This window comes from Petaurus breviceps, unplaced genomic scaffold (genome assembly GCF_028583685.1).
Source record: "Petaurus breviceps papuanus isolate PSGF00001 unplaced genomic scaffold, PetGlider_PUasm1.0 187, whole genome shotgun sequence".
Taxonomy (NCBI): Eukaryota; Metazoa; Chordata; class Mammalia; order Diprotodontia; family Petauridae; genus Petaurus; species Petaurus breviceps.
In genome coordinates, this window is record NW_027185799.1 from 8,524,754 (window position 1) to 8,548,714 (window position 23,961).

Here is a 23,961-nt window from a genome sequence, read left to right on the forward strand (position 1 = left end):
ATTCCTGCTTCTTTCCTGCCTTCTGGTTGGAAACCTTTGAGTTTAACTCTGCCCTGCACTACACTTTTCTGGCTGAGATCCCCCTCTGCCCACTTTTCTTTCCCTGGAACTAAAGAGAGGAGTGGAGGCTTCAAAGGATTAGAGGCCCAGCCTCACTTTTTTCATGTTCACACCTTTTCCTTCACTCCCTCCTCCTCTCCAACTCCAAGTTACAGAACCATGATGATAGCCAACTCTGCCCTTGTTCCTGGAAAAGGTTTGATATTAATCTAACTCATCATTCATAGAATCTTAGGATCAAAGTGCCCCTCTCTGGACACCCATATCTTTCTCTGTGGAAATATAAGCTTTTGGGGCAGCTAGGTGGCACAGTAAATAGAGCACTGACCCTGGAATCATGAGGACCTGAGTTCAAATCCAGCCTCAGACACTTAACACTTACTAGCTGTGTGACCTTGGGCAAGTCACTTAACCCCAATTTCCCTGCCTTCCCCCTGCCAAAAAGCAAATGTGTGTGTGTGTGTGTGTGTGTGTATGTGTGTGTGTGTGTGTGTGTGTGTGTGTGTTATGAACACTTTTGAAGGCAGGGACTGTGTCTTTGTTTTTCAAAAATTTGTTTCCTCATTTGAGCATAGTGATTGGCACATAGCAATGATTTTCTATTCATATTCTCTCTCATATCAGCTAAGCAGTCTGTATGACCTTGTGTTTAAGGCAGTGAATATTGTGCCAAAGACAGATACTGACTATAACTATTAGACGGAGGAACAATTATCACATATTTATATATGTTAAGTATTCCTCTTTCGTGATATATAATTCATTTTTGACAAATCTGTATGCTCATTTCTTAGCTAAAAATTCTTTGAAAAATCTAAGTCCCATTATACCACAATCTAGAACAAAGTTGTTGTTTTTGTCTTGGGACCTGCAGCTTCCAGGTACCTTGTGACCAAGGTCTAAAGATCACGGAATTCTTGGCCTCCAAGAGATATGAGGTACAATGGCCTCAAATAGTAACTGGCAGAAATGGGGGGGGGGTTCCTCTCTCTGAGGTACTCTGTGACTCTGAGGAAATGACATCTGGCCAGCTTCCCAAAGGATGATTCTGAGTCTGCTGAATGACATCTCAGTGCATAACAAGTGAGAAAATCCTTTACTTTGCTGCTGACAAGGCATATACTTCAAAGCTTTTCTTAGGCATTAGAAGAAAAATACATATACATTGATGGAATAGGAATAAGTTGTTGGCTCAAAAAAAAAAGACCTTAATCTTCTCCTTTCAATGAAGAGGAAACTCAATTTATCAATAACAATTGTAGCTGGTCATAAATGAAAGGCCTGGAGGAGAATACTAAAGCAGGCTTGGGACAATCACCAGTGCCAGGAAGGCATCACTGCCTCAGGAATCTTCTTCATGCAGATCTGGAAATCATAGTAATTTCCTTCCTGGGAGTGTGACTGGGAGCTGAGCTAAGTGAAGTTTATGTAGAACCTTTTGGAGGGAACTACCAGACTGTCCACCTGGCAATTAGGCGGAACAGTAGGTAGAGTGCCAGGCCTCGAGTCAGGAAGACCTGAGTTCAAATCCAGCCTCATATACCTCCTAACATCCTACTAGACTCACTTAACCCTGTTTGTCTCAGTTTCCTCATCTGTAAAATGAGCTGGAGAGGAAATGGCAAATAACTCTAATATCTTTACCAAGAAAACCTCCATTAGGGTCACAAAGAGTTGGACATGACTGAAAAACAACTGAACAGCAACCAGACTGATTTGAGGGTCTTAGATATCACCCTTTCCCTCAATTTCTATCCTTTCCTTTTTCCCCTTCTTCACCCTGTACCCCAACCCCACCCCAGCCCCCAACTCTGAAAATAGTCATTGTTTTACCTCGATGCAGCACGATGTGGTCAATCATATTGCGTTTATATTTGGTGTGGTAGAGGCAGAGGGGACAACGCAGGTCTTTGGGACCCTCCTCAGGGACTGCGGAATGCCCAGCTTCCACGTGCATAGTAAAAGCAGATCTGTAAGAGAAGTGTGGGGTGGAGGGTGAGGAAGAAAAGAAAAATGTGACTCTGTGATCTCTTCACTGTTCAGATTCTGCTAACCTGAAAATCCCATGCATCAGGTGCCTGGATCTCTCTCTGTCTCTTTTTCTCTCTCTGTCAACCCAAAGGCAAGATATTAGGGAATAGTTAGAAAATGATCCTGGATGGCAGGGGTGAAAAACCTTTCTTTCCATTCATGGAATTCCATCCCAAAGTACACACCAGTTTTAAGACTGTACTCATAAAAAAGTACTTAAGGACAGCATCCATTCAATAAATTTGTTCTTTCCTGTTTTTAAGTTTACCAGCTTTATGGTTTCTACACCCTCAAGCATTCCATGCTGAGTTTGGAAGGATATGGGCTTCTTGAAATGCCCTGGAAATCAGAGGTTGCCTAAAACCATCTGAAAACCGATATCAGAAAAATATTTCCATCTTTCCTCTGTACAAAGAAAGAATATTTCTAAAGTTGGAATGGTTCCTTGATCACATGATTCTTCATAGGGAAGAGAGATTGGGAAGGGAACATCTAGAAAGCATGCCCATTCACAGAGTTTATCTGAATAAGAGAAATTAGCAAACTGACATATCAGCTTGACAAGCATTCATTAATTCTGCACCATTATCCCTATTCATCCCCCCCCCAAAAAAAAACCCCAATCTCTTAAGGACCCATGATTTTACATCATTACCCTTCTTTACCCTTAGTAGTCAATTCCATGAGAGTCTCCCTCTCTCCACCAAACCATCTTCTAATGGCTGACCCTCTGACCTCTTCTAATGTGGCTAGAGTTAGGCAGACTTGTTCTTGGATGATAGACACAATCTGTGGTTGGACAGACCTTTAGAGTTTTTCTGCCTTGGAAGACTGCTTGAGCTCCACTGGCACCACCTTTGAGAATTTTGGGTCACTGATGTGCCATCATGAAACCTCAGAGGAAGATTTTTACTGTAGGCTCTCCCCACACTTTACCCCCACTTAAAAAAACAAACAAACAACCCAAACCTTTAAAATGAATAATCTCTGAAGTCCCATCAATCACAGGTGAAATCCAGAGTTCAATGGGAAAGGGATGATTTCCACTGAACCAAACTCTTATCATTGAAGTAATAATATGTTTAGTCATGGTCACTTGCCTTCTCATCTAGACCTCTACCTTTCCCCATCTTTTCAGTCTGGGGTCACACTGCTTCTTGGTGGTGAGACAACTGTACTAAATTCACAGTCTGAGATTCAGTTTTCTTCCTACTACCTGATAGAAATTAAAGTCACTGGGAAAGTTATTGGTTCCACTGTAGCTTCCATAGTATATTTGCACATGAATCTTATACCCTCTCACCTCTCAATATGGAATTTGGATTTAAATGATTCTGGGACAGGGTGGTCACAAGGACAAAGGGGAAGTAGGTCTCCATCACGGTAAAAGGGATGGAGGCTCGATATAAAAGATTTTCCTGATAGCTAGAGCTGAGACACTCTGGAACACATTACATCAAAAGCCATAGCTTCTGCTTTTTGGGGCCAAGAGACTGACTCATGGAAAAGATCACACAGCTATCATACAGAGATGGAACGTAGTGGGGTCTGTATTTATATGATTTTACTGGGTCCCTTCTACTACTCCCTTTCTGTGAGGGGAATGGGAGCTGTATAAAATGTTGGCAAGGGTAGCCATTTTGGGGTAATGGCTCTCTCAGCAGTACTGGCCCCTCCATCCAAAGGACTTGTATGTTTCATCTACAAAGTAAGTGTTTATAGACAAAAGGTTCACTCTACATGTTGCTTAACTTGTGGAGACCAGGGATTTCCCCTTTTGCAAAAAAAAAAAAAAACAACCTACTTCTTCCCATTAAACCCACATCAGTTTCCAGCTCATTGTCCCTCAGCTAAAGCATCCGAAGTTTCAGATTCAATGACTGTAATACAATCTTTTTCTTTCCCCTCCAATCCAATGCATTCACTTGAGTTATTCTTCTTAAAACTAGCTTCGGCTCCTTAAGACGAAAATATAATTACCATCTTCCGTTGCCAAGGTTTTCCCTCTACTAAGTTTCAGGTACAGGAGGAATATGCCTTTTGGACTCAAAGCAAAAAGCCCCCGAAGAGAAAGGCAGGAGCTTTGTTTTAGAAATCTGTGCTTCCCATCACTTACTTAAAGCCTGTATAAAAGGAGCAATCTTTGCACTTGAAGAGCTTCTTTCCTCCATGCTTGTCACGGTAATGACGCCTAATGCTCTGAATGTAACCAGAGGAGAATTCACAAAATTCACAGTTAAGAATGGCTTCAGTTTTCTGTTCAGCTCCGGCACTGGCCCCAGAAAGAGGTACGGGGCTGACACTGTTATTGTTCCTTGCCAGGGCAGCTGACTGATAGTGGTTCAGCTGCTGCTGAACATCTGGAGGTTCTGAATAGGAAGAGTCTGTGGAGAGACAGAGGGGAAAATTAGACCAGGTGGAGGGAAGGATCTAGAGGTCTGAAGCTCAAAACTCCTTGGCATCACTTTGAGACAGATCTTTCTTTCTTCCTTCCTTCCTTCCTTCCTTCCTTCCTTCCTTCCTTCCTTCCTTCCTTCCTTCCTTCCTTCCTTCCTTCCTTCCTTCCTTCCTTCTTCCCTCCCTTTCTTTCCTTTCTCTTTTTTTCCTTTCTCTCTCTTTTTAAAAAGATAACTTTTATTGGCTCGAGAGTCTTTGATCTAATTTATATTAAAAAAACCAAAATGTGGGGGGAAAAGAAGTTATGGAGGAAATTGTCTCTTCATCTGACTTTGAGGACTCATCTTTTAAAAAAACATAAAATTCTGAGGTTAAAGCTTTCAAAGTAAAGGAAGAAAGTAAACTGTTTTCTAAAGGAAACCGAAGTAAGGCAACAGGCTAATGAACACTACTGGCTCCTGTAGGTGAGATAAATAAACCCGCATCATGTACACAGAGACCTCCAACCAAAAGGGAAGCAGATGATGCAATATGTCCCCCTTTGCAGTAGAAGAATCAGCAGAGCCACCCAAATAAAAAGTCAGCTTTTAGCAGGAATGCTTAAGCATATGACATTCACCAATATAGATTTTTAAAACATGCTCTATACTCTTGCAGCCAAGTGATTTAAATTTTAAAATATAAAAATCCAATTGTCGTCTCCCGGAGTAGGTGTTTAAAGCTTACTCAGCATTAAAATGGAGATTTATTCATAAATCCCATTAAAATGAAATTCCAAACAAGTTCCCTTGAAAGGTATTTGAAAAGTTCGTTTCTCTGAGTAAAACAGCCATGACAGGCACAAATCTGAAATCTTAAGGTGCTTTAACACCAAGAAAATGGTGTTACGGAGGAAGCTGATATGGAAGGGGGGTTGGGCTGGGGTGATGTGCATGGATCTCAGCACATCTTGAAGAAAAACATTTTCAAAGGAGTCTCGAACCTTTCCCAACATACTATTTTTTGAATACTGAGTGAAGAATTAATCAACATTGTCCTATCTAAACCTAATGTCGTCAATGAATGACACAAATGAATATGGCACAGATGAATTTCAGTGTAACTTTCCCTGAAAGAGAAGACAAAGGGCTCTTTTCTTAAAGCCTTCACCAAAAAAAAAAAAATAAGGAAAGGAAAAAGGGAAAAGGGAGTAGAAACTGTACAAGCCTCCTCCTGATTTGATGGACACTTAATTTTCCAAAGCATGATTCCCTGAGGCAGGACATGTAGGAATTCTGTAACACCCATACTTGATGAAACTAAGGCTATCCATTCTGGCAACCTATTAGAAGAGAAAAACAAAAGCTTAGGGGCCTCCTCAACGTGGGGATACCTTCTGTCTTCAAAATATTAAAAATCCTTTTTCCCCCCTCCTCTACCCCTCCCCCTCTGTTTCTCAGGGCTGAGAAAAACCCCTTTGGAAATTGTAAACAAACCTGCCACACAAAAATAAAACAAAAGAAAACTTGAACAATATCTCTCAGCCTCCGTGGGTTCATTACCAGGTGTATACTGAAGACAAAGGAAGAAAGCAATGACACAAGTGAATTCATTTTACCGGGTTCTTTTATCTCCTTTTCTTTGTTCTTCTATCCTTGCCTGATGAACCCAGTTAGGATCACAATACCACAATTGTTCACTCCTCATTCATTCCTTCTATGGTAGGGTTGTTTACCATTTCTGGGATTGTTCGAGATGTTTTCTACTTAAGCCCTCAAGACTGGTTTTTGCTTAACACACACACACACAAATACAAAACACACTACCTTTCTCTTCTTCGTGTTAACACATTCTGGAGGAGTCAGTTAAACACTGACTTGTCACTATCTCCAAAAGACACTATCCTGCTAGAAGGGTCTCAGGCTGCTCTCTGGTCACTGGAGAATAGAAATGGTATAACAAAGAAAACTTTGCATGCCCATTCCCATCATCAAAGTGAGGTCCAGATCCTGGTCACCTTCAGTTTTTTTTTTAAACCAATAACCAAATAAAACCAAATGATAACAGCACCCTGAAAACACCTTTGAATTGCCCATCACCTATAATATTTTCTCCTCTTTTTTACCCTGGAGGCCATAGCAGGTCAGCTATGTGTTATTCCCTCTCTGAGAAACCAGTCTGGATCTTGCTTGGCTTCTCAGGAACTAGGCAACTGACACTTTCAATCTCTGTGCCTAATTTATGTAAAACCATAAAGAAAAACTTGGTTAAGATTCAGAGGCTAGGCCAGGCAGATTAGTCATTTCTTTTTGACTCGGCTATCAAGGTTTGTGTCTTGTATCCTTCTGGAAGAGTTACTAATCACTTAACCAGACTTTCAGGGGAGTGAAATCTAGTCTACTTTTTTACTTTAAACACATTTTTTCCCTTTCTCTTCAAGGCCTATTGCATATTATTTCAGCTATCTTGTGAAGCAAGCTCTCTATTTTAACTCTGGCATTCATATACTATATGAAACCTTCTGAAATAGGGAAAAGACAAAAAATTGTTGGGTAGACACTAGGAGAAAGTGAAGAATGTCATGCTCCCAAAGAAACAATGGTGTGTATGCTGTAAATTTCCCTCCCCCTTAAACTCAGATTGGTAGATTAATATGTAGAAATCCACAAATCACATAGTTTATGATTCATATATATAACCTTGCCCAACAAACAGGTCTTTGGGTTTTTTTTGGATCTTTACTTTCCTTCTCTAGATCCAAGGCATATTTTCTCCCTTAGAGATTGTGAATTATGTAAGATTTTAGCACTTTATTCACAAAAACAATAAGGAAGTATATGGGGCTGGGAGGTAGGTCATGGATTGTTTAAAAAACAAAAACTCTACTGGCTAAGATATATGATACTAGTTTGCTTATGGCTCCTAGAACATAGAAGGTCTTCTCATGACCAGTGCAGAAAGGTCACTGGTGGTAAAGGGAATATCACACAAATTAAAGAAGAAGGCTATCAATATTCTATCACCATTGCAAACCATGACCACGCAAATGGCATCTCCATGTCTTTTTCAGTCACTATGAGGCACCAGGAAGTTAAGGAATTTGGACCACGTGCAAGGAAGAATCACAAGACCTCTGAAGCACAGGTAGTTAGTCTTGGTCCAGAGCAGAAAATAGCCCCCTGTAATGCGAATGTAAATTTTAAAGATCTTCCCTGCCCCTAGGCTAATGTGCACCTGAAGCCTGGGGTGGGAGGCTTGTTTTTCAGTAGATACTTCTTGATTGGCTAGTGAGTCAATAAGGTTGTTACATTCTCTGAGCCAGGAGAAGGCTATATAAGCCCTGATGTGTAGCTTTGTTTTGGGACTCACTTTGAGAAATGTTCTGTGATTTGATCTGAATTCTGGGAAGCCGTTGTTTAGAGTCCCCCGGCTTTGAAAAACCCAGAATGTGGAAACCCAGATGTTGACTGGGTATGGATGTAATGGTTGGACAGTTTGGAAATCTGTCTACTTGATGTTTCTGTCTTGATAATTATGCCTGTATAATTTGAGGTTCAGGGTGCTGACCATTTCTCCTGAACAAGGTAAACGATATATGTCTGACTGATTAAAGTAAGCTTGTTAACCCATTTTGAGTTGCTTTCCTTTAACAAAGCAGATCCAAGAACCTGTGGTAGCTGCAAACCCTGAGGACGCTTGGGGTGCTTGCTGCTACACCCCCCATGATACAAGGTCAAAGAATGAAGGAGGAAAAAAAACCACTCAGAGAGAAACACTGCATTCTCTTCTAGTGATCTGTGCAGCAAGAGAGCAGTCAACATTGAAGTTAATGTATTGGCTGAAGGGATAGATAGTTGTAGAAGAGGTTAAATTATTAGACAGAAGTGGCATGAGAGGAAAAGAAGTCTATGCTGCAGTCAGCAATGAGAAAGGAAACTCTACAATAAGCAGATAGGTAGACAGGGAGAAAACTATATTAAGCAAAGGAATATAAATTACATAACGCTTTGACAGAAACCAACTAAGATTTGTGGAAGAAGAAAAGACCAGAAAGTGTGACAGTGAAAAAGACCACACAGGAGACATTTCTACCAATACACAGGGCAGACAAAGAGAACTGGAGAGGATGCTGCATAAATACCGTGTTTCAGTTCGATGGTCCATCTATTACTCTCAATAAATAAACTAAGGACAACCCAACTCAAACAAATTAAACGTCCAGTGTCCCAAGTGGGATTTTCGTGAGAACAAGCTCATGAAACCCAAAGCAAGGTGACGTCCGGAGTTGCTCTTATTACCTTACTCAGGATGACAGGAATGGTTCAGTTTTGAGGCAGAAAATCATAGTTCATACCTCTCTGACTTTTTTGATAACTTCCCTATTTCAGAGAAGAACCCTGCACTACAACTTTAAGGGGAGATAGCCTTGTAATTAAAACAGTACTAGACCCCAAGCTCCATGACAATAGAGACCATGAGGGATTTAGTTTTTTTTAATAATATTTTATTTCCCCCATTACATGTTAAAGCAATTAAAAAAAAAGTTTTTAGTTCCAAATTCTAACCCTCCCTCCCTCTCCTCCTATCAGATTGTCTAATATAACAAAACAACAACAAAAAAAAAGGAAAATGATAAATATTGAAGGGGATGTTAGAAAACCGAAACAGTAATGCACTGTTGCTGGAATCTTATCCAACCATTCTGGAGAACAATTTGGGCAATTGAAATGTGTATACTCTTTGATTAAGTTTTTTTTTTTTAATCTCTATTCCCCCCTTCCCATCCCTCACCTCCACCCTACATATCCACTATGGTGTCCCGCAGACAGTAGGCACTTCACAAATATTTGCTGAGTTGAAATAATTTTAATCCTTCTGTTCATGTCGAATGAATAAAAAAGCATACCCTTAGGGAACCTATATATTTAATAAGAGAAGCCAACAACTAAAAAGGAACAGAGGCCATACTATAATTTAGAAAGTTACAGGAAGGGCAAGGGGAGCCAAAGGAAAGTGGGCAGATACACTCTTTTTGATAGTGATGGCAGAATTGACTTGATAATGGTGCCAGGACTAAAAGAGGGTGTGTTGGTGGGAGAAGCGATAGAGTCATCTCAGCCTGAAACAGTGGGCTAGATGCAGAAATTTAAGACTAATATTAATGTATCCTAGAAGAACAATGTGCATGACAATATTTTAAAGGTGAAGAAGACTTGAGAGACTTCAGAATGAAGGAGCCATAGGTGTCTGGCATGGATAAGGCATGCATTAGATATGATTTATTTTGTTTGTAATTGTTACAAGGAGGGCTTTTACTGGGTGGGAGTCATTAGTAGAATTGATCATTCTTCAAAGAATTGATACAGTCCCAAAGATTGGCTGATCTTTTTCTAGAATATAACACAGAAGGCATAGAGAATATTTTTATTGTAGTAGGAGATGGAATAATCATGAAAACGGTGTTTTCTCCCTAACATGCATGTTTATAGGATCGTGCTCTAAATTTCAAGTCAGAAGAGACCTTGGAATTCATCTATTCCAAGCCACTTATTTTATAGCTGGGGAAACTGAGGCGAGAGCAGTTACGTTCCTACCTAAAGCTTACACAGGAAGCAAGCAGCAGTTAGGATTGGAACCCACCTTCTTCAATCCCAGAGTTACCAGCCTTTCCTCTACATCGCAATGTCATGGATGAGAAATAAAAAGAAGCTAAAAAGGGCAAATGAGAAGTAATGTAAGAGCTTAACCATCCAGAGATTAAGTAGGACACCAGAAACAGGAAGAATAAATTGAACAGTAAATTGTGAAAGCTGCAGAGGACAGCGCCTTTAACATGTAGTGATACATAAAAGCAAGACCTCCACAAAGATCAATTCTCAATTTTCTTCAGCTCAGCATAGAGGGTGTGAGTGAAGGTGAAAAGGTAGGAGAAACATCTTGGTGCCAGGAACCGCAATTTAATTATATTTGAGCTACATTTTCTTGCAGACTTGGGAGACTGACACTTTAAACTTAATGTGGAATCAAGGAAGGGAGAAAAATAAGCATGACGAATTCTAGTTGGGCAAATTTTGTTTGTAGCCAGGAGGCAACATATTAAATTATATAGAATTAACAAGAGAAATATCAGTCCCTAAAATGCAACCCAAACAAACAACCATCACCACACCTTGGCTATATTATAAGAAAGAGAAATATTAATTAGAAATAAAACAATTATGGCCTTGTAGAAATGCAAAGGGAATGAATTAGAATAATTCCCAGAGGGGAAAGAACTGAGGGTCAGAAAATGATTCAACATCTAATAAAAATATAAACCAGGATAGAGTCAAAAGCATGAGGTAGAACTCTGAATTTTAAAGTGGAAAAAACTGTAAAAATCCTAGAGTAATAAGTACATACATTTATATCTTTCCTGAGAAAAGGGAAGATTGATGGGGTAGGGACATGTTGGTATAAATACTAAACGAAAATCCCTTACATTTGCTTCAGTCACAAAAAAAAAAAAAGCTGGAAGCACCCAGGGTATGGGACAAAAGCCTAAGGAGCTGACAATATACTACATTATTGTCTCCTTAAGATACTGGACAGAAAGTTTGTGGAAGGCCCAGTAACACTGACAAGAGAGAAGCTAGAGACATAATTTACTTAATGGCCAGGAAAACTTTAGGAATGTCATGCAAACTTCTCTTCTGCAAATGCTGGTAAAATGAGACAAGAGTGGTTCTAGATGTAAAAAAAATAGGCTACATATTTCTGTGCATCTGTGATAGAGAAGCAGGAATCAGTGGCAGAAAGGACAACTGTTGTGTAAAGGTAAAAAGTAAATGGCAGAAACTCTTGAGATTTCTTGAATCATCCATTGTGAGGGAGGACACTTGAGGCCGTATATGGAGGGTTCGTTTAGCTCTGGGGATTCATGGTTTGGTTTGGTTTTTTAAAAGAGGTGAGATTAAATACTACAGATTTAGCAAAGCATCATCAAGATGATTCCAAGACTCACCGATGTTAGTTATAATAAGTTTGGATAGTCTGAATTCATTTGAAATTTAGCTGAACTCTCCTTTTTAGTGAGATGCAGATATCTGTGATTTCACCTCCCATGTCTTTAACCTTGAAGAGAATTTGATATTCAGGGAGGTGTAGCAAGTGCAGACAGCTTCCCTAACATACCATGCACAGAACTTCTCAACAATTCCTTGTCTGAAAACCAACCCAAACTGAACTGCTACTAAAAAAAAGGAAACCTCGAGACTAAGTATACTCCATAGGATCATAGCTGTAGGACCTCAGAGGCCACCTAGTTAACATCCTCATTTTAGAGATGAGGAAACCCAGGGAAATGTTGAGTTAAGTGATTGGACTAAGCTTATGGGATTGTAAGCATCAGAGGCAGGATGTGAAACAAGGTCCCCAGACTGGAGAGTGTTCTTTTCTTTCCAGTGTACCATTCTGCTAAGGCCCATTTGAATCACAGTAACTGCTAAAGAACATTAAGTACCTAGAAGTAGTCAAAGTTGGGTGAGGTTTTACTTTTGAGGGAAGGAATTATACACCGAGCCTCTCCAGATCGAGGCCTCTGTCTAATACCTGCTAACCTTCCTTCTCTACCACACTCCTGTGGTACTGAAACCTTGAATTCTGAGACAAAGGTCAATGAAAACATAGAAGCTGGATGACTATATATAGGGATTCCAGGCTCAATCAGTTGTCATGGAGTTAAATTGAAAAATAAATGACTAATTTTTAAAAATAAGGATGAAATAGAGCTTGAAGGAAACTCTCATGGAAGAACTTCCTGCCTGGAAAACCAAAGCATACCTGGAAATAACCAAGCAAATGCAACACATGTTTGAAAATAATTTAACTGAGTAACAGAGGACAGCCATGCTTTTCTTCAGGAAATCCTTCTTTAGTTGTGGAAAAAGACTTAACTGCTCACTATAGAGAGACCACTAGTAAACCAAGGCAATTTCATTAAATATGAAGAGAAGGTATCTTGCTCTAATACAGAATCATAAGTATGTAGGATTATAGGTCCATAACTGGACTGGACCTCAGAGAACATCTTGTCTAACCCTTCATTTTACAGATGAGGAAACTGAGGCCCAGGAAAGTTAAGTGATTTGTGACTTGCCCAAAGTCACATGGGAGATAAGCAAATCATTTCTCACCTTAAAAAAAAATTGGTTGTTTACCCTACTCCCAATTATCCAAGTCTCCTAGGGAAAAATTCTAAACAAAAAATCTCTGTTCTTTGAACCTTTGTGGCTTTCCCCAAACACTTGTCTAGGCTCATGTTTCCATGGCCAGGTTTCCAGCTCATGTTACTCTAATAAACCTCAGTTATCTGGAAGTCAGCTACATAGAAGCTCTCAAATTTTTACTTCCCGGTACTTCATTTCCAGGAGTGGAAACTAGGAGAAGGAAAATATAAAGCAAACAAGCTAATAGCAAAGATGTATTAAAGAATCTAGCATCCAGGCCAGATCCTGGGGTCAGCATCCATTTAACTCAATCACCTGTGGGGTCTACATCTATAAGACTTTATAATTAGACCTCAGGCTCAGAATAATGACCCTGAGGAACTGTATGGTCTTGAATCATCAAAGAAAGATTTAATTATATTCAGTGAGCTGTACTTATGAGGACCGGAAAATCAATTAAAGGAATACATTTTAGGAAGCTTTTTTCCCCAAAACAAAAGTTGTCTCATCAACCCTCTGCCAACCAGTTAAGCCAAATACATAGAACAACCTACTCTTATAACATTCTTGTTTATTTTGACCTTACTAAGAAACAATAACCCACTTTTATTCAAGAGAACTGTATTTTAGGTATCTGGCTTGTGTTTGTTTGCACAGTTGAGAATAGAAGGTCAAACTAAAAAAAAAGAGTATCATCACAAAAAAAGTCTATTCAGAGCTATGACCAAAAATTTTGGCACCTAGGTCAAGCAATACAAACTACATCCTCAAATTAACCTTGTAATAATGTGAACGTAATAACGTAATTAAGACAAATCTAGTTGAAAGGGGGACATCTCAAAATACTGACCCTAAGAAGAAAGAGACAGTGGTACTCAAGTCTTTTCTAGAATAGTTACCAAGCCATCACAAGGCTGCTTCTGAGGAAGCCTTGGTCCTTACTGGGGAACAGGGTGTAGGCAGGCTGACCTTCTGAAGTCACACTAATCTGAAGTGAGCTTGAGGAGAGGAGAGAGTTAGGAATTATGTCTTTTTTCTATCTTCTCAATTATTCAGTCTCAGCACAATACACTGAAGCTTCATATTTTAACTAAGCATTCTTGCTAAGCTAGCTTATTTGTTTCTAAACCGCTAGAAAAGTAAGACTATGAAAACAAATGCTACATATTTTTAATTATTACAATTAAATTGTACAATTTTAAAATTTATTACAAAATGACAATTTTTTAATTAAACTATACAAATTTAATTGTACAATCTTTAAAAATCTTTATTGAAAACTTTTATGGCCTTTAAATTTTGGTGCTGTAGGTCACAACCCTGGTTGCTGCCCTAGTTACAGCTTTGATCCTATCTCATTCAGCTACAAGTATGAATTTTGACAAAAAGGACAGCAAGACTTATGGGGGCTTGCTTAACTGGTTTATGACACAAGTCTCTTTTTTTCTCAGTCAACTACAAAACAACATAATGTCCCTTCATTACTAGGCACTGACTACAAATATTAAATAAACCAAGAGATTTTCAGAGCAGACACTGCCTATAAAACTAGTTTTTCACTATCAAAAATATTTATTGATTGTTTTCTATCTGCTTAGTACTCTGTTCCTGAAGCACAGAAAAATCTGACTAGCATTTCTTCATTAATTTTACACACCTACCATATAGATGTGAATGACAGAGGGAGAAAAGATATGGATGGGTTATAGCTCAGTGGTACCACGAACCTAGAGTCAGGAAGACTAGTTCAAATCTGGCCTCAGACATTTGCTAAATGTGTAACTATGGTCAAGTCACTTAACTTCTGTCTGCCTCAGCTTCCCCATTTGTAAAATGGAGATACTAACACCAACCTCCCATGGCTGTTATAAGGATTAAATGAGATAATAATTGAAAAGTACTTCACAAACATTAAAGAGTTAAATAAATGCTAAAAAAAGTTACACTCCTATCATAGGTGGAATAGGAATTTTACAGATGGGAAGATGGAGGTCTGGGAAACTAGTTATAGAGTAAATCAGTCATGGAATTCAGTATAGAACGTGGGTCTCCTAATGGCCAGGTTAATTCTCTATTGCACTGGATCCTCCTGAGAAATGCCTTTGCTGCCAAAGTTATTAACAATAGCTGCATCTCCCTTTTGGGAAAGATTTTGTAATCTAAAATATTTATTCTTTAAAAAAAAAATCTTGATCGACAGTGCAGAGATAAGGATGAAATCAAGAGACTGTGTCATGAATGAAGCCCATAAGTGTATCCTTTATTGTTATCTTTCCTAATATTTTGTGAAGGATGCTTTAGGTGGCATCTGCTATTGTTAATTGAAGAGTGCTCTTACAATACCACATGCATAATTCACGTGTGACTCTTTTGAATTGTATGATGAGGAAGTAATGCTTCCTGCTGTTCCTTCAGATCGGGTAGATGTTTTCACCATATTAAAAAAAAAATCCAACAAAGAAACATTTAACATAAAAGCATCTTTCTATATGTGATCTGGCCATAGCCTTAGGTGGAAGACTAAAGGAACCTGGGATGGCATTTGTCATTCACAGACAGCAGGTAATGCCCTTGGGGTTTCTTCCTATGGCCTTTTCTCATGGAAAAAGCTCCCACTGACTTCAAGGGATAGACAACAACCCAAAGCCCACTCTGCAAGGTTCTGTGAAGGACAAGAATAAAGAAGCAACTGCATTGTGAGGATTTCTTGGGAAAAGATTTTTAAAGAGTAAGGGGAAGATGATGTCTATCTGTACACACACACACACACACACACACACATACACACACGGATAAATATAAAGGATAAATGTGGATAGGAATAGAATGTGAGGTAGATATCTGATTAGGTAAAAGCACAGATACTTTTTTCTGTGGTATATAACTATTCTAAAATTGTCACCGAGCCAAATTCTCACCCTTGATGAACCCAGTGGGTTCCTAACTTTTCTTCTTTTCTGTCTTTCACTTGTCACTATAAAACATGGAAAAAAAGAGCTGTTGATTCAGGTTCTTTTTATTATTAATAACAAGCAAGACTGTCTACCCCACATTATGAACCCTTATGAGAACCCTGTCTGGCGATTTTGAGGCCTGGCATAAAATAAGGTTCATGACGTCAGGTAAAGGAGCTGGTTGGGGGGGCGGGGTGTAGAGTTGGAGGAAGAGGTGAGTGAAGGGTGGACAACCATGCTCCCTTGGGGCTCTCTGGGGGGGCCATTAAATCTTCTTGCCCCTGTGAACTCCTTCTAGTCTCAACAAAGTGATTCTACTTACTTCAACCTTGTTTCCCACTGTGGCCCAGCCCATACTTTTGCTTTGCTCTTCCGCAAAATTATGGCAGCCCTCAGAAGCTATCCATTATAATTTTTACTGCTTAATTTTAGGCTGTGTTGTATTGTTTAGTGCCTGGCATCCTGTGTGTTAGTGTTACCTCTCAAATGAATGTAAGTCATCGCCTTGTGTATTGGGATTGTCCATCAAGGAATGGTAGAGTTGGAAGTGAGAGATTATCTCTGGTGATCAACCCTTCCCCTCCAGCAACTCAGACACAGAGAGGGAAAGTGATTTACTCCAGGTAATATACTACCTGACACCTCTTCAGTAGTCCTAATATGGTAGGTACTCCATAGCTGCCGATTCTCCAGCTACAGAGGGAGAACTGGGTCATATCGGCAGGGGGACACATTTGGTTCTTAATGACTCTGAGCATTTGTTGTTATTGTTGTGGTTGTTTATTTGTTTCAGTAATGCCTAACTTCATGACCCCATTTGGGGTTTTCTTGGCACAAAGATACTGGAGTTGTTTGCCATTTTCTTTTCCAGTTCATTTTGCAGATTAGGAAATTGAGGCAAGCAGGGTTAAATGACTTGCCCAGGGTCACACAGCTAGCAAGTGTCTGAGGCCAGATTTGAATGCACGGTTTTCCTGTTTCCGAGGCCAGTACTCTACCTATTGTGCCACCTGGTTGCCCTGGCTCTGAGCATAGAGGGGATTAATTATAAGGCACTTAAACTAAAATGAAAGCATTAAAAATTATACAAGTATAATCTGACAGAATAATGCTTGTTATTTAAAAAATAAGAGCAATTATTCTTATATGGTAGACTTCTGGACATGAATGGCTCAGTAGAAAGAGTACTGAATCTGCAGTCAAAGGAGCTGTGTTCAAATTGCACCCCCTGACATAGACCTGGTAAGATACAAACTTCCCAGGGCTTCAGTTTCCTCATCTGTAAAATGAGGAGACTGACCCCAAGGAGAAAAGAAGGAAGAAAAGAAACCATAAACACAAAACCATTTATGGCAGCTCTTTTTGCAGTGTCAAAGAACAGAGACTAAGTGCAGTGTCCATAAACAGGGGAAGGGCTGAAAAATTATAGTATAGAAATGTAATGGAATACGTTCTGTCATGATAATACAAGGGACAGTTTCAGAGAAATCCAAGAAGACATTTATGAACTGATGCAAAGGGAAGTAAGCAGAACCAGGAACACAAATTTATAGAATAAATATAAAGCATTAGAAAGACAAGACATATGAACTAGGTGGTACAATGGATAGAGCACTAGGTCTGGAGTTCAAAGACCTAAGTTCAAATCCGGCCTTGGGCACTTCCTAGTTGTGTACCCTGCACAAGTCACTTAACCCGGTTTACATTGGTTTCCTCATCTGTAAAGTGAGCTGAAGAAGGAAATGGCAAACCAGTCCAGCACCTTTGCTAAGAAAACCCCAAATGAGGTCACAAAGAGTGTGAGACAACTGAAAAACAACTGAAATGAAAAGAACTCTCAACAACAAAATGATCAACCAAGATTTCAAAGGGTCAATGATGAAGAATGCTACCTACCTCCTGAAAGATTCAGGATGAAGAACAAGACATACATTTTTGGACATGATCAATGGGGGAATTTGTTTTGCTTCTCTATGTACAAGGGTTGGTTCATTCTTCCTATATCTCCCTCTATCCCTTCCTTCTTTCTTTTCTGTCTTTCTGTTTTTCTTTCTTTTCTGTCTTCCTATTTATTTGTTTTTCTTGGGGGGGATAGAGAGAAAATAAATGCTAGTTAATTTTTAAAAATGAAGAGAATGAAGGGTTGGACTAGATGGTCCCTGAGGTCCCTTCTGGTTCTATATCTATGTTCCAAAGTAGATCAGTCAGGAATTAACTAAATTCAATAGAGTATCATGGCATAATTCAAATCTTAAACTTTAGAAGGACCTTTAGCAGTGTGCTTTATTTTCTTGCATGATTATCTATAGCCAACAAGTTGTTACACTAATAATCCTGAGAAAGATCTAAGAGGCCATCTAGCCACTTTACAGATGAAGAAACTGAGCCCCAGAAAGCTGAAGTGATGGGTAGAAGCTCACACAGGCTATGAATTTGAAGAGCTGAGATTTGAACTCAGGTCCTCTAAATCCAGATACGGTACTCTTACAATAACAACAATTAATAATAACAGTTATTATTTTTTGGAACACTCTAAGGTTTACAAATTGCTTCACACATATCTCATATGATTCCCACACCCCTGTGAAGTAGGAGTTATTACCCCATTTTACAGGTGAAGAAATTAAGGCTGAGAGACATTACATAACTTGCTCAGATCACTCAGTTATAATGTCAGAGGCCAGATTTGAACTTAAATCTTTTTGATTCCAAGTCTAGAATTGTACCCACTATGCCATTTAATGACTATCCGTCCCCCCCCCAAAACAGTTTGCTTCTTATATTATCATAGGACTAATTAGAACAAAAAAAAAAAAAGCTTAATTAGTCTAATAATCCAAATCTCATATCTACTTACTTACCACGTTACAGACAGGAAATGTGAGGCCCAAAGAAATGAAGTGATTTTTTTCCAAAGTCATACAAACAGTAGTGAGTGGCGGGCCTAGGATTTAAACTAAGGTTCTCTGTCTTCAGTGCACCTTCCACTGGGGGTGGGGTGGGGGAGGGGTTCTCCTTCCATGAGTGACCCCCTGACATCTCAGCTTATTTAGGGATCTCTGGCTGTGGGAGTTTGTATATGTTATCTACTACATGTACATGTGAGTTTACACCTCACTACATAAATGGGGTCAAAATCTCAGCCCGGAGAAGGAACAGTAGAGTTTTTCACAAAATGAGAATCTTGACCAAAGTTTCCATCTCAGCTTTGCATATTTAATTAATTAGGCCATAATAGTAATACACATTGCCAGAGAGGCCAAGGCTGCTGGATTAATTCCCAGGGAGGTCAAGTATTCTATTCTGTAGCCACAAACTACTCCTAATACTGGCGAGCTGTTACAGAGGTGAATCAAAAAAAATCATAAGATAACGAGTTGGAAAGGGCCTTAGAGACCAACTAATTGATCATCTACATTATGTTTACAAGGAAACTGCGGTCTAGAAGTCCAATGACTTGACCAAGGTCACACGTTATTTATACTGGGTGCAACAATACTGACTGCTTTCCCACACTAGTGGGGAAAAAAAAAGCCAAACTTTCAGAGTTATATATACTATTGACAGTGGTTTGTAGTTCTATGGAAAAAATTCTGTATTTTATCCTGTGCACTAGGAAATAAAAACACTCTCTCCTCTCAGTTGTATTTAAGGTACCCAAATTACACATTTCAAATACAAGTCTTCTTTCTCTTTAGGTTGAATATCCTGAGAGGCAGGCGCAGTCTCATCATACATGGCTTATGTCCTTTCAGTCCCTGCAGTGGGATTCAGACTGTGAAAACCAATGGATTATATACATATAGACTTCCACATGGCACTATTCAGCCATACTCAGCATGTAGGTGATGACAATAAACTAAAGAATGCAGAGTACTTATGAAGGATAGCTCAGGGAACAGAGCAATGTTGAAGGTTTGGGAAAACATACTTTGGACTATTTTCCAAACATTTTGGGTTCAGTAAAATATAAAACATATCTTGCCAACCCACTTGCTTCCTTAATTTTGAAACCCATGTGTCTACTGAGGAAAATTAAGTACATGTGTTTGGGACTCATTTACACTGAACTCATCAAAATATTATTTTTAAAAAGTTAATTGATGTTCTACAAGCCTCACGAGCTTAAAAAAATAAACCTTGAATCGGCAATTCACATTTTGCAAGTAAGCAAAACTCTAACCTCACAGAACTACAAAGCTTGAGCAGTCTTCCATCTACAACACAGTAGCCAATAGAGGGGGAAAAAAAGTCAAGTACAGATAACCAGGGTTGATTCATTGGCAGGCCCTTTAAACTTGATATCATGTGTATTTATAATAACATAAAATGCGAAACAATCTATATGCCCAATGAGACATGACTTGTGATGAGGAGAATGGCCAAATAACTTAATATAATGTAATGCCATTGTGCAGTAAAATGACAAATATTAAGAATACTGAGAGATACGGAAAGACATTAAGTGATACAAAGCAAAGTCAGCAATGTAAGAGCACCAGCATACCTGCTGACTCCAACTACATTAAAAAAACAAAGGCACCAAGGCTTTTATGAGCATACAGGTCAGTTCAAAAGGGATTAAATAACAAATAATTCTAATTTTGCTTATTTGACTAAAATTATGTTATTAATATTATTTTCTGATCAAATTGTAAATAGTTTTAATTTTAGGGTTTTATTTGGAGATTTGGCTTAATTACGTGTGTGTGCCTGCGTGTGTGTGTGTGTGCGTGTGTGTGTGTGTATGGGAGAGAGGTAGAGAGAGAAAATAGAGAGAGAGCGCTAGTAGAAGCATACCTGTGATTTCACTGGTGTAAAGAAACTTCCTCCAACAAAGAAGAATGACAATTTAACTGCATCTTACAGTCACAGAATTGCCTGGAACATTGAGTAGTTAAGTGACTTAGCCATGGTCATGATGCAAATAATATGTGTCAGAGTCAGAACTTGACCCCACATCTTCTTGCCTCTAAGACCATCACTCTATCAACCACTACTTTATTATATTAAGTTTGTAATAACAAAAAACCGTACTCATTCGCTGCTTTTTTTTGTCCAGAACTGTTATATGAAAGGTACAGGGAAAAATTTTCTGGTGTGAAAGCTCCCTCCCCCATGAAGATCAGGAGCCGTTTGTAACTTATTGCCTTAGAGAGTTACCTGGGGCACTGCAAGGTTAGATAACTTCCCCAAGGCAATGTCACTAGTAATTGTCAGAAGAACCTAGCTCTTCCTGATGCCAGAGCAGCTGGATCGTCCAGGACACCACACTACCTCCCACTCTGGGGAAGGAGAGGAGAATCCTGGTGTTATTATTCATGTTAAATAATGTGCATGAACATGACCGGCAATGCAAGGCAATGAGCCCCGTTCTCCTCTCGCCCCATGCCCAGGGTGCCCCATCCCGTTCCATGTCCATCCATAATTTGGCTCTTAGTCCTAGGCGTGATTCTAGTCTTCCTGTCCCTTCACGCTGCTAGCAATCTATTTCCACAGAGCAGAGAGCCTTTCCTGCAGTTTGAGAAGTGCTTAAATTCACTGCTTTTAAGCACATTGACTGATTACAGCATAAGATTATGGAATCTGCAGGACGAATGGCTTGCTTTTCCTTAAAACATTACATGATTCTGAAAGTAAAGACATGTTGACTTGTGACAGTCCTGCCAATTGAACTGAAGTGATTTCTCAGTTAATTTCCCACCCTCCACTCGCTTCAGGATTAACAAAAACTGTAGATCCATATTCCTTCTTCTATTGACCTTGTTTTTTATATTTGTACGTTCACAGATATTCAACACACAGACGACTCTGTTTCTGCTTACATGTTCCACATTAGCTAAGCCTCCTGGCTTTTACGCTGGCATCATGCTGATGGTTCCTCGCAGTTACTAAGGAAATCCACCAGTCTTTCAGAGTGACAAATCCTGAAGAAGCCAGTGTTTGGGATGCCTCCATCTAGCACAAAAATAGAAAACCACTTGCCCAATGGGGATTCCTGATCCAAGCACCTCTCTGAATTAGTGCAGGCAAAAGGTCGGCAGAGAGAGAAAGTTAAAAGAACTTATCTTACATGTCTTCTGGGATTGTGATCCTTTAAGAAAAAAAAAAAGGTTTGTTTTAGTTGGTTATTTTTCTTTTTCTCTTTCTTTTTTTTGTCACAGTTTAGAAGTCTTCCACAACATCCTCTGGTTGGTGGCAAACTGTCAAAAGGTGTCAAAGAATTTTACTAGTATTATAGTACTTTATAAATCAACACTGCTGGCATATCATAGGCAGTCAATTTCTGGTTATGGAAATAGTTTTTTAAAAGTTACTTGTCCGCAGTATGCACCAGCTCCAGTTTGGGAAATGGCACTATAGTCATATATATGTATATTCATACATTAAACAGTATAATGCACACATATTTGAATTTCTTTTTTGCCTTAAGAAATGCAAAAATCCATCCAGAATGTACATTAGGGGTAAAGTAGAGGGGAAACATAGCCTAGGTTTCCCCCCAAAAGATCACACTCTTCATGGTCCAAGAGAATGCCTAAGGGAAACTGCAGCTCCCAGAAATCCCTGGGGCAGAACAGCCTCATAACACCATCACTATGTGACGCTGATCCTCTTAGTAATTCACATTCCTCTCTGGACAAAGAGCAAAGACATGAAGTGTGTGGATCATTCATCCTCAATTAGGAAACGGCTCTCTCTGCAGGCTCCGTGGTCTAAGCCCAGCCAAAAGACATTTCTAAAAATCTTCTTTATCACTGACTTATCTCATGCTCTAGATTTTCATTAGTTTTACACATTTCATCATTTTAAAAAGATTTTAGCATAAGAAATTTTATAAGTAGGATCACTCCACACTTTCTTTTCTCACATGGAAAAGGATTAGCTATATATATATTTGAATATTCATGAATTCTTTAGGAATCGTGGAAGTTAGGAGAAACCATAGATAGTCCTATAGTTTAAAGTTCCACTGGATGCAAGAATTTCTCCTACGATATCCCTGATGGTTTTGTCTACTGCTAACCACAACACTTTCAATGACGGAGAATTCATGACTTCCCAAGGCAGCTAATGCCAGTTTGGGGAAGTTTGAATTGTTAGAAATAAAATATTACTCTCCCCTCCCTGCTGAAACTTCCACCCATCAGACTTCGGTGTGTCTCTTCTGGAGTTGTACTAAGAAAGTCCCTTTGTCATATGACAACATTCAACTTTTTGAAGACAGCAATCTGGTCTCTGCTAACCTACAAGGAGTGCTACATGATTTTCTGAGGTCCCTTCCATCTTTGAAACTTAAGGCATCAAACACACTGCCACAACACTCCCTAGGGGGTCCCAAAGCAGATTACAATGTAATTGGGAAACACTTAACAAAATAAATAAAAATACAATGAAACATAGAAAATGTTAGCATGTGGTTTTCTAAGCCAACAAGCATCTTCAGCATCCTTTATGTATGGTCTAGTGGCATCTCTCCCCATTCCTCCCGCCCCCCCTTCTATTTGAGTTTGACATCACTGAATTAAATTCTATGACTTTGAGGACTAGTCTGGACACCCTCTACTGGCCAAACTCTACCTTATCAATATTTCCTTAAAATCCAACACAACTAGGCTACTGCTAGCTATCCCCCAGGCTCCTGACACCACTTTGGTACATAAAATACCCCCTACTTGGAATGCAGCTAATTGGTACTGTGGATAGAATGCCAGGGCTGGAAGCAGGAAGATGCATTTTCCTGAATTCAAATTCGGCCTTAGACACTTACTAGTTAGGTGACGCTGGGCAAGTCATTTAACCCTTTTGCCTTGGTTTCCTCATCTGTAAAATGAGCTGGAGAAAGAGATGGTAAACCATTCTAGTATCTTTGCCAAGAAACTCTCAAATGGGGTCATAGAGTCGAACATGACTGAAAAATGACTGAATAGAAATTTCTGTGTCAGAATCCTTGTCATCCTATACATACACACACACACACACACACACACACACACACACACACACACACACACACTCTGGGTTGGCATTTTGCTTTGGAGGTTCTTGTGATTCCCTGGTCGAGATTCTGAGTGGCCTAGCCTGATCAGATGTAAAGGCTCTCTCAATCCAGGTATGTATGTAAAGTATATAGTTGATTCATGCAGTCAGAGCCCTGTCTGTTGGACTTTATTTCTCTACTTGTATTTTATCTTAAGTTCAGGGTGCTGACTTTTCCTCTGAACTAGTGAATGTAATTAAAAAAGATTGTTGACCCCTTAAACAGCTACCTTTCCTAGTAAAGCAGATCTGGGAACCTCTACTAACACTCATCCTGCTTATGCCAGTGTGGT

General features: G+C 39.3%; 1 protein-coding gene across 11 annotated transcripts in view; it reads right to left on the minus strand.

The window, feature by feature from the left end:
• The window catches only part of ZNF462 (zinc finger protein 462), a 162,225-nt gene that overhangs the window by 31,477 nt on the left and 106,787 nt on the right, over positions 1 to 23,961 (minus strand). For all 11 annotated transcript variants that reach the window (XM_069090641.1, XM_069090637.1, XM_069090642.1 and 8 more), the window contains 2 exons: positions 4,208 to 4,475; positions 1,894 to 2,030 (listed from right to left, as the gene is read on the minus strand). In XM_069090641.1, coding sequence (XP_068946742.1) covers positions 1,894 to 2,030; positions 4,208 to 4,475 — 405 coding nt within the window. The remainder of the gene's footprint in view (positions 1 to 1,893; positions 2,031 to 4,207; positions 4,476 to 23,961) is intronic.